The 11,649-nt window shown below is 50.0% G+C and overlaps 1 protein-coding gene across 4 annotated transcripts; it reads right to left on the reverse strand.

Annotated features, from left to right (window-relative positions):
- Window positions 1–2,888: 2,888 nt before the first annotated feature.
- LOC103550339 (amine oxidase [copper-containing] 3-like) lies at window positions 2,889–10,409 on the reverse strand. Of its 4 annotated transcripts, XM_070561887.1 has the most exons (6): window positions 8,932–10,002; window positions 8,221–8,451; window positions 5,402–5,488; window positions 4,860–5,145; window positions 4,023–4,152; window positions 2,889–3,779 (listed from the first exon to the last, which is right to left on the reverse strand). In XM_070561887.1, exons 1-6 carry the CDS (start codon window positions 9,815–9,817, stop codon window positions 3,504–3,506), a joined length of 1,896 nt encoding a protein of 631 aa, XP_070417988.1. In that variant the 5' UTR covers window positions 9,818–10,002; the 3' UTR covers window positions 2,889–3,503. The 4 variants fall into 4 exon arrangements, with proteins under 4 accessions (XP_070417988.1, XP_070417989.1, XP_008517382.2 ...); XM_070561888.1 differs by lacking the exon at window positions 5,402–5,488 and having other exon boundaries at window positions 8,932–9,959; XM_008519160.2 differs by having other exon boundaries at window positions 8,221–9,959.
- Between the last annotated feature and the right edge of the window lie 1,240 nt (window positions 10,410–11,649).

Below are 11,649 nucleotides of genomic sequence, written 5' to 3' on the forward strand. Positions count from 1 at the left end.
GTCTGAGATCCAAGCCCCACCGAGAAGGCTACAGTCTTTTATTTCCCTTCACAGGCTCCAGATGTGGGGAGGAGCAATGTTACAGAAGCTGCAGACATCCACCCGGAGCCTGCGTGGAGCAAACACAGCCAACCATCGGCCATAGGCCAAGTGTCAGACTGGGGACACCAGGCAGGTGCCACTAAGAGGCCAGGCCAGAGAGCTCACACTGATACTGTGTATATGTGCATGTGGTGTTTGAGGTCCTTTCAGTGGGGTGTATAGGTCCAAGGGTCCCCTAGGGCCCACAGTCCCAAAGTTCCCTGCCCCTTCCAGAACTTTGCTACTCTGACCCTTTGGATCTCTCTGGGCTGCAGTCCTCAGGGTCTGGTTGCTTCTTTCCTGTGGCTGGAAGGATATATTCCCAGGATAGCCTTCTGACAGGGCTGCCTTAACTCTTTTCCTGAGAGTTCCCTGTGCACCATTCCCTTGGGTGGCTCGAGCTGTGCCCTCTGACACCACTGGGGAGCCCCATCACATGCTCATTGCTCAGCAGGTGAGCCGCAACAGCAGAGCCCCCAACACAGACTTCAGCCTGGGAGACAGGTCCCCTCTCCCCATCCCTGCAAGTGGAGAAGCAGAGGTGGAACAGCCCAGAGAAGCACCCTTGGCTCTCCCACAGTGTTTGTTTTGGGGGCAAGATGACAGCATTTACACCCATCGTGGTCCAAATTTCTTTGAACAAGAAAACACAAGGAAATCAAAACATGATATTTATCTGGGCTGAGAGGGTAAAGAGACACAAATTCACTGAGCCTTAAAACAAAATGGAAAGAAATCAGCTCTGCCTTAACCCCTTCCCCATCTGGGCACTTTCCACCATATCCTGCTGATATTCTGGAATCAAGAATTTGGCTCCCACGGCCTTTAGTCTTGGTATGAAGGTCCCTTTGCCAGAACTTAGTTCCTTTCCAGCTCACCTGGTTGAGACTGGGGGTAAGAGCAGTTCACAAGGGAACCACAGGACTTACGTGGTGTCTGAGCCCCTGGTCTGCCATTTCTCTCTGGTCAAGCTGAGCTGGACCCAAATCTCTGTGCCCTGAACTCCTCTCCTGCCAGGCCTGCCCAGTAAGGGCCCTCCCCTAGGCCTCTGTTGGTGGCCTGGGCTTCCCACTGAGGACAAATCCCCCTCTCTTTCTGACTTTGGAGCCCCCTCTTCCAGAAAAGATGCTGACAGAAGTGGGAAAGCCACAGAAGCAGAAGTGTAGACCCTGCCTATCAGATGGGTTTCCCTGGCCTGGAGGCTCCTGAGGCAGCTTGGTCTTTAAGCCCTACCTCCTCCCCACCTTATGCTGGCCCCACACTCCTTTCTGGAAAATATGCCAGTTCTTTATGCCCGTCCAAAGTCCACATCTCAGGAAGGGCAGCAAGGATTTGAAGCCTTGGAGGCCAATGCCCACCAGGAGGCCCTTGGCTCATACGCGTGCCCACCCCTGATGGAGCAGCTCCTGACGTGGTTCCCGTAGCTCCTAAGGCTTTTTGGTCCCTACCCTTGATGACATTCTGATCACCCATGCTGGCTGCTGCAGAGTAATGGAGGCCACTGTCACCCACGGCCGTGAGAACAGATGACTCTTCAACGTTTCCCCTACAAACTCCCCTGACCTGCTGCTGTCACTTGACCATCCCACCCCCTCTCAAAAGCGTACTCCACACAGTCTATTCTATGTAAATGGCGAGAACTCGGAAGGAGATTATTTGGCAGTGCACACAGATGACAAGATGTCAGCAGGAACGTTTTTGTTCTCATAGTGAAAGGTAGAGAGACAAGATGAAGAAATCTGTCCAGAGACATATGTCTCCCATAAGGACACAACCAGGGATTGTCCCTCTCGCCAACAAGACAGCCCCCCAAGGCTTCCCCAGCCCAGGGACAGAGGAGGACACCAGAATTGAGCGATGTGGGGGCATGGATTACAGGACCTGAGGTAGAAGGGACATCTCCCCGGGACCTCAGAGGGAAATGCCAGGGAGTAGAAGCTGAAGTAGCAAGAGGAGGGGAAGAAGGAGGAGGAAGGAGAAGGAATGTGCCAGGGTGAGAAAGGAGAAATGAAGACAGAGAGGCAGCTTCCCAAGATCGGGGCACAGGCCTGGTGGGGACCTGCCTGGGGCTTGAGAAAACAGCTGGTCTTTAGAGGCCTCATCTTCGTATTCAAGACCCGGGGCAGAGGAGGAGTGGGGACCCTAAGAAAGCTTCTGAATGGACTTAATACGACTGAACTGTACACTTAAAAAATGGTCAAATCGTAAATTTTGTTATGTATGTTTTATCACAATACACAAGAGCAAGAAAAGAAATGGTGCAGTCACTTTGGAAAACAGTCTGGCGGTTCCTCAAAAGGTTAAACGTAGAGTTACCGTATGAGCCAGCAATTCCACTCATGGGTATACTCCCAAGAGAAATGAAAACCTACGTCCATACAAAAACTTGTACGCGAATGTTCAGAGCAGCATAATCCTTAATAACCAAAAAGTAGAAACAACCTGAATGTCCATCAGCTGATGAATGGATAAACAAGTGTGGTCCATGCGTGCTGTGGAATGTTGTTTGTCCATAAAGGAATGAAGTACTGATTCATGCTACAACATGGGTGTCCCTCGAAAACATTATGCCTGGGCCAGCCCCAGTGGCCCAGTGGTTAAATTTGGCATGCTCCACTTCAGTGGCCCAGGTTTGGTTCCTGGGCACAGACGTACACCTCTTGTTGGTGGCCATACTGTGTCAGTGACTCACATACAGAAAGAGGAAGATTGGCACCAGATGTTAGCTCAGGGAAAATCTTCTTCAGCAAAACAACAACAAAGAAAACATTATGCCAAATGAAAGAAGACAATCACAAAAGACCACATATTGCATGAATCTATTTATATGAAAAGTCCAGAATATAAGCAAATCTATAATGAGAGAAAGATTAGTGATTGCCTAGAGCTGGGAAGGGGTTGGAAGGAAATAGGGAGTGACTGCTAACAGGCACAGGGTTTCTCTTTGGGGTGATGAAAATGTTCTGGACTTAGTGGTGATGGTTGTGCAACTTTGTGAAATACTAAAAATGACTGAATTGTTCATGTTAAAAGGGTAAATGTAATGATATATGAATTATGCCTTATTCAAAAAATAAGATGAAAAAAACAGGAGTTTTCTGAGAAAAGCTTGGCCATCACTCCAGAGCCCTGGCCGGCCGATCCTCTCCTCTCTGGGATGGGAACGCAGCAGGTCTGGGGCCAACAGAGCTCAGTCCTCCCTGTATCAGGCATCGCAGCTCAGGATCCTTCCTCCAGGGAGGTGGATGCAAGGAAGGGCAATGGGAGGGGAGAGAGAGGACCTTGGGGGAGGGAGTGGAGAGGACCTCAAGGATGTGAGGAAGAAGAGGGCACCAGGCTGCCCAACCCAGTGCCCACTGCCCCCTCTCCTCACACACCCTGGCCCTGGGGCCCCTGGCCACATTCCCCATCCCGGGGACCACCTAGTTGCGAGAGAAGCCCCCATGGGAGAAGGCAGGGAGGTTGGGGACACAGGCAGCAGCCTCAGGGAGGCAAGCTAGGTGGTTGACCTCACAGGCTCCAGCATCCTGGTCCCCCCGGAAGTAGACGGCATCAGCAGAATCGAACGAGGGGTCCTGGTCAAAGAAGTTATAGGGTCGAAGGAAGAAGCCCACACCGTTCCCCACGGTCACCGTGTTGGGAACGTCCTCTGCATGTGGGATGTGCAGGAAACCAGCTGTCACCCAGGCCACCAAGTCCTAGCAGGGGAGAAGAAAGAGGATCATGAGGCCTGGCTTTGCTAAGGACACGCCTGCCTCCCATGGTAGCCTTGTGTGTAAGGATTTAGATCATTAGCCCAGGAAAAATGTGAAATCATAAAGCTTTCTTTCTTAGTGGATTCTAAAGACTCTCAAGGAATCCGGCTTGGGAGAGAGTGAAGTGGCTCACCCTTGTTCCCCCTGCTTCTCTCTCTCACCCCCACCTCCTCCCTCTCAACTGACCCGCCCTGCCACGGTCTCATTGTTGATGAAGTCAGTGAAGCCCACAGTGGGTGTCCAAGGGTCATTCAAATTGTAGATGCTGGTGCTGCTGGGCTCCCCCTCCTTCCGCTGGGTCACAGCCAGCTGGTACCTAAAGGAGATTTGGATTAGACCCACAGGTCATCAACCTGTCCTGCTGCCTGAAGCTGCACTGAAGAGGAAACACAATAAGCACAAAGGTCTCAGAGAATCAAGCCTCTTTAATTATTCTCTGTCCGCTTCCCATTCTCGCTCTCTGTTTCAGAGTTCCCACATTTGTTCAATATCCTGTATCTCAAACATCAACTGGCCCATTGTTCAGATTTCAAGTGGGAAGGTTGTTCATGCATTCATCCAGATCGGAGCCTGGGCCCTGGGTGCACATGCACGGACATGGCCCGATTGCCATCTTAAGTCAATTTCAGTATCTTATATGCCTGAAGTTTAGGGAATACTGCTCAGATCTGCGTTCCTCTCTTACTCTTTGTTTTTTCCTCCAACGTTTATTGTGAACATTTTAAACAGAGAAACGTTGAAGGAATCTTATAGTGAACACCCATACACTCACAATGTACATACTACTTTTAACATTTATTATATTTGATTAGCACATATCTCTCCATTCATCCATCCATCCAATAGGCTTCGTTTGGAGCGGCCTAAGATTGTGGCTGCAGGAATATATGTGTGTATATGAGAGTGTGTGCATGAGTTTGTGTGTGCATGCAGCCTCCCTGGAGGGTGGAGCTTGGGTTCCCAGCAACACGGGGACCTTCTTAGTCTACCTCCCCCACCTCTCTGTGACATCCCACCACTCACCTGCCCCAGCTGAAGGCTCTCTCCATGGAGCTGTTCTGGGGCAGCGGCTCCCCAGCAAAGCTGAGCATCTGGATACGATAGCCCCTTGGGTGACCCCACTTGTTGCTATGGTTGCTGGCCAGGTACAGGTAGCGAGGGTGGGTGCCTCCCAGGGGGAAGGCGGCCTGCTCCTCTGTCTCCAGCAGCTTCCGGGTCACTCGCAGTCTCTGTATCTGGTGCTCAGGGCTCCAGGGTACTGAGCTTAGGTCAAAGGCCATGTCCTCAGCCCACACCCAGTTCTCCAGTCCTGCCAGGGTGAGGTGGACATGGGTGGGGAGAAAGGTTGGAGGTCAGGCATTCATGCAGCTGCCCTGGCCCCTCTGGACTCTGCCCCCATCTGGCTTCAGACTGGAGGCCAAAGAGGAACCCAGAACTGAATGTGTCCCCTGCGTCCCTCCCCTCTCCCCAAGATATTCCCAACCCAGAGGTTTGGAGAAGGTCTTTCTCCCTGACGTGATCTCTGATAATAATCCCAGAGGACTTGTGACTAGGCCTCCACTGACCTCCTTCTGAGGGGCTGCAAGGGAGGGTGGTCCACTTGAGGTCGGAGCAGCCTAGCAGGCCAGGTACAGAGTTGGGTTCTTTCTGACCTGAGGAGGGATCCGCACCTCATATCTAAGCCCTGTGGCATCACCAGAACTGCCTTATCATGAAAATAATAACAGCCATAGCCCACGTTTACTGAACCTGAAGGAGCTCTGTCAGGCAGCGTGCTGAGAGCCTTGCCTACATCGATGCTTTACTTGTGCAATAACCTTAAGAGGGAGGGACCACAGTTGTCCCAACTTTACAGATGGGACAACTGAGGCTTAGAGAATTTAAATAACATGGCCTGGTTTGTCGCCAGGGGCACATGGTCAGTATCATGGCAGTGCTGGGGACCCAGGTTTTAGTTCGGCTCTGCACTGTCTACACATCAGCACACAGAAGAGACTAACATAGAGTGACCCCACACAGGGACAGTGGACATGCAGGCCAGAGGGAAGGAAATGTTCTGTATCTGCATTGTCCAATACGTTAGCCGCTAGCCCCAGGCCCAGTGCTGCTGGAACTTGGAGGTGTTTCCTGTCATTTGGGACTTGGCAAGGAATTAAGAGCAGGGCCAAAGGCACAGTCTGTTCCCTGAACCTTTGGGGTTTCGAACGATTTTATTAGCATCTAACTAGGTCCCGTAATAGGAGTCAACTTAAGTGATCTGAGACCAAAGAGCAATAAATCAAAACATGCCAGAAGCTCCCTTCATACCTTCAAGGACAAGAGGAGAGCAGAGACTAAGAAAACCCTCAGTTTTGTTTTGTGGATTCACTGCACCTAGTCCGTATCCCAGGGTTTCTACCCATAGGTGATAATTAACGAGAGTTCTTTCTGGTCCATCCACACAATGAGCTCCTTAGATAACAACAACAATAGCTGTTGCTTCTCACTATGTGTCAGACACCGTTCCAAGTGCTTTAAGAGTTGTCACCACTTAGATACAGAGATACAGAGCGATGTGTGCATCAGTTAGAATACATAGATGTATTTTCTAGCTAAGTCCAGTGAGAGAGCCTAGAAGCAATGACATCCCAGTAATAATGAGCACACTTGGTACCTAGATCTTGGCTTCTAAATGCTATTCTCCAGTAAAAGGTACCAGAGCTCCTCGGAGTAGTGATTGATTCTAGAGCTGGAGCAGGGAAAATACAAGATGAAATTGGAACATCTTGTGGTGCCAGAAAGCAAAGTGTCCAAAAAAGGATGGAGTCATGTCAAGGACACAAGAACCAACCTGAAGGATCTCCCAGTAGTCAAAACTGGAGCAATTTAAGGAACAAAATAAATGACAATATTGGTTATAACCTTTAGAATAAAATAAATATCCACAAATTCATACAGTTGTCAATAAATAATCACATGTACAAATAAATGATAAAAGAGGGATAACTCTTCCTTATGGAGAATTCCAACTAATAAATGTATAAAGAATAAGGAAAAAAACTTAATGACCAGTAGGGAAACACTGCAGTAATAAACGTTGCAGGAAAAATCCAATAGATGCTAAAATTAGTGGACAAGAATTGAGAAGAAAAGAAAAAGGATATTTGCATAGCATCAGAGTAATTTCCCCAAGACATTTATTAATTGCAGTGGAAAAATATTAACTTTTGCCATGGAGAAAGCCAGAAGACACTACCTTAACCAAGTGCTTGAGGTCAGCTTCACTGGTAATAAGACATATTGATACCATATACCATTTGATACGATGCACTAAGAAGGATATAAAGTCATTTCTGTGGTTTTCTTGCTCCCCATCCCCCAAAAAAGCACAGTCTCAATCTAATCATGAGAAAATATCAGAGAAACTCAAACTGAGAGACATTCTACAAAATGATTGACCAATATCTTCTAAAGTGTCAGGTCATAAAAGACAAGGAAAGCTGAAGGAACTGTCACAGATTGGAGGAGACTAAGGAGATAGAACATCTAAATGCAATGTGGGATCCTGAATCAGATCCCGGAGCAGGAAAAGAAAAGTAGTGTAAGACCTAATGAAATTCTAAATGTGGCCTGTACTTTAGTTAATAACATTAATTTCCTGCTTTTGATCGTCGTCTACATAAGATGTTAACATTGGGGTAGCTGAGTGAAGGGTATATGGGAATTCCGTACAATGTTTGCAACTTTTCTGTAAGTCTAAAGCTACTTCAAAAGAAAAAGTGTTTTAAAGTAATCATCATTGGTCCTCACAACAGTCGTATGAGGAGTGCACTGTTACGCCATTTTTACACTTGGATAAACTGAGGTGCAGGCAGGTTAAGCATAAAAATGTTTCTATCACAATATTTTTCCAGGAGCTCTCCATGTGCTCTCCACTTCTCTATCAGAATGAAAGCCTCTTGAGAGCAGGGATGTTGTTTTTTTTGATAAATTACATTAGTGCAGTGCTTGGCACAAATATGCATTCCATAAATATTTGTTGCTTGTATGAGTGATGTGTTGTTATGTGAAAAAACAGAAGTGGCAAAACATATGTACATTACAACTGAATTTGGAAATTAAAAAATCTAAATACGTATATCAGTATATCATATTTATACATAGTATACAATATAATAAATTCTGTACCTGCAGATGCAATATTTAAAAATACAGAAGAATTTTTTTTTTTTAGGTAGAGAAGAATAACCAATCACGAAGGGTGAAAATCTCTGAGAAATCCTATGACTTTCATATTTACTTCATATACTTTTACATTTTTAGTATTTCAGTGACAATCTTTAAACCTAGGCATGGAGACTTCAGCCCCCTCTTCTGGAATCCCTGCCCCCCCAGGATGGCTTACCTCCTACATCCAGATCCACCTTGAAATGGGCGCTGTGGGTGTGGATGGTGCCCAGCGTGTGGTCCCCAACCTGGTTCCCGTACCTTCGGGCAGCACCAAAGAGGAACGTGGAGCTGATGTAGCCCGTGGCGTGGAATTTGACTTCTATGGCCCCGTTGGGGTGGAAGACCATATCCCACACATAATCATAGTTGAGCATGGTAGACACAGATCTGACAACCAGCACTGTCTCTGCAAGTCCCCCAAAATAATGGGAGTGGATATCTGAGTGGTGTCGCCTCAGGGGGAGGCCCTGATTCTGTTCAAACACACAAAAGGCGTCATGTATTGTCTTGGGGTCTTGGGACTCCAAAAGGAAGTGCCAATCCATGTAGGTGGCCAGGTAGGGGCAGTCCACCCCACGGGTCAGGGGTGAAGAGAAGTGCCCCAAGCCAAAGCCACCATCTATGTACCGGCTTCGCAGAGAAGAAGGAGAATTGCCACCATAGACAGCCAAGGCCTCCTGGAGGCTAAGTTCATAGGCTATTCTCTCCCCTTGGAAGCGGATGTCAAATATCCTTGGGCCACTGAAAGCTCCCAGGCCAAAGGAGAAAGTCCACAATGAAGAGGCCACTTGGTTCCCCTGGACACTGAAGCGGGGACCCTCGGGATGGACTTGCAGAGGGGGAGCCGGACCCGGGGGCACCTGGGACTTCAGCGACCAGGACCCACCTGTGCCATTGTCTGGGACCAGCACCACATTCACCAGGCCAGCCTCAAACTGGTCCTCCAGCTGGGCCAGACTCTCATAGTAGCGGCCTTGAAAGAACACCTTCCGGATGGTCCAGCGGGCAGGGTCCAGAGCCTTGTGGTCTACCAGCAGCTCCAACCCTACAGGGTGCAGGAAAAACCCAGCTCCTGAGATGTTATAGTAGAGGCCAAACCAGGTGGCCCGGTCTCCTGATTGCAAACCACGGGGGGCTGTGTTCATCGTCACCAGGTTCTGCCCTTGGTGTTTGTAGAAGCAACAGTGGTGGAGGAGACCAGCAGCCTTGGGCAGCTCTCTGTCAAAGATCATCTGGTCTATGTCCAGGTACTCTTGGATCAGCACGGGGCGTCGGTAATAGGGCAGGGGGCCCCCATGACGTTCCACGGTCACATCCCGCATGTAGGAGGGCTGGGGCAGTGGTCCCACCACCAGCTCACTCACATTGGGCTGGGGTTGTCCGCCAAAGAAGACAATGGCCAGTGCCTCTCGGGCAGGCGGGGGACTTCCCCTGTCCAGGTGGGCCAGGGCTGCAGCCTTGGGGGGTAGCTGCAGCTCCACTGAGAAGACGCAGTTGTCCGAGGGGCGGGCCTGGGCAGCATCCACCAGGCCAGGCCCCAGCTGCTGGGTCAGAAAGCTCATCACAGCCGTCAGCTCCTCTCGGCTCAGGTCTGCAAACAGCTGGCTCTGGCCAGGGTGTGTCCAGGGCTGGGCACTGGGACGTATGGAGGGGCAGAGGGGAGGCTGGCCAGGTTTACATTCCCTCTCAACTCCTTCCTCACTCCCAGCTCCACCTTCACCCACGCCTACCATGAGAACACTACACAGGGACAAAATAATGAAGACAGTCATAGCTATAGCTCCTGGGCCGCCGTCAGGATCTTGAATCAGAATGCAGATTGGGAGATAGACAGAAAGACAGACAGACAGGACTAGGGTGCAGGATGCCTCTTTCAGTCTCTGGAGGTTCCTGGTCTCTGGGTGGTACTACTGGGCAAGAGGCATGATGGGTACGTTGAAGACAGGCAGCCAAGGGCAAAGGTTGGATGGGCAGAGGGGTGGCAGAGGTGGAGCTGGAGGGGGCCAGGGGTCAGGCCAGGCTAGGGAGGTGGGGCTGAGGTAGGGACCTGGACTTTAAATGGCCCACGTAAGCCTCTGTCCTCCTGTTCCAAATCAAACACTCAGGGTCAAAGTTGGGGAACTAGTGGGGGGAGGGGTGCGTTTTGGTGGTAACACAGCTGGAGAGAGGCAAGAGGAAGAAGTGACAAGGGCAGAAAAGGACTGTCCTTGGGCTCTTCCTCCACCCTCCAGATGGAAGCTTTTTCCTGGCTATAAGGCCGCAAGTGAAACTCACCTGCCCACACCACTTCAGCCAAATTCCCTCTCTCTTCCTCTAGTTTGGGACACCCTCCAGCCTCTGATGAGTCACTCTCTCCTGCTCCCCCCACCACCCCCCGTCAACTAGAACCCTACTGGCAGCCAAGGGAGGCCTCCTGAGAGTAATGCTAAGAGCACAAAGCACCTGAGAAGAGCTGGGGGGCTGACAGGCTGAGCCAGGTCAGCATTATGGAGGCCCTGAGCCCCTAAATCACTGGAGGGGAGTGAGTGGGGTGTGGAGCCAGCCAGTTGGAGGGAGTGCGGGGAGAGTATAACAGAGACCCCCTTGTCTCTCCCTTGAGTAGGACTGATGGGCCAGGGGGCCTGGAAAACTGGCTGTGGAATTAACCTAGCAGCTGCCAACCTTCAGCTTCAGGAAGCCCTCCTCCAAAATGTTGCAGAGGCAGAGAGCGAAGCCGGCTCTATTCTCTGCCAGGTGACATGCAGGAGGCCACCATCATCGGGGCAGCCAGGTCCTGAGGGGAACTAGGAGAGACTGAGTGTTCTGGAGAAGGGACATGCTTCCCTTGGGGGCCTGGGAGGGAATCCTTTCCCACCTGGACATGCCCAGGAAGATGTTCCCAGTAAGAGATGGCAGACCAACCGTGCAGACAGAAAGCATTCGCCTGGCAGAGAATGGGAAGGACGTTCCAGCCAAAGGGAGTAGAAGGTGCAAAGGTACAGGAACTTGAGTCAGCCTTGGCACAGGCAAGGAAGGGCCAAAAGGTCAGCGTCTTTGGTGTGAGGTGGGGATGGGAAAGAGGGCAGGCAGAGGAAGTAAGGTCAGGAAGCCTTGTGGGTACATGTTGTAAGCAAGGTAATAATTGCAGGAAGACAGTGAGACATCTCAAAACCTGGGAGAGGGGCTGGCCCCGTGGCCGAGTGGTTAAGTTTGCGCGCTCTGCTGCAGCCGGCCCAGTGTTTCGTTGGTTCGAATCCTGGGTGAGGACATGGCACTGCTCATCAAACCACGCTGAGGCGGCATCCCACATGCCACAACTAGAAGGACCCACAACGAAGAATATACAACTATGTACCGCGGGGCTTTGGGGAGAAAAAGACAAAACAAAACAAAAAAAACCTGGGAGAGTTAAACCAGAAAATCAATGCAGAAAAGCCAGATTATCCGGGTATGTTTATACAACCAGCTGTATTTTGAAATGGAAACTTGGCAGGTTTCCCTTTCCCTTGTTCTTTTTTTTTTTTTTTTAAGATTTTATTTTTTCTTTTTCTCCCCAAAGCCCTCCAGTACATAGTTGTATATTTTAGTTGTGGGTCCTTCTAGTTGTGGCATGTGGGACGCCTCC

The sequence above is a fragment of the Equus przewalskii genome, chromosome 10 (assembly GCF_037783145.1).
Source record: "Equus przewalskii isolate Varuska chromosome 10, EquPr2, whole genome shotgun sequence".
NCBI classification, from domain to species: Eukaryota; Metazoa; Chordata; class Mammalia; order Perissodactyla; family Equidae; genus Equus; species Equus przewalskii.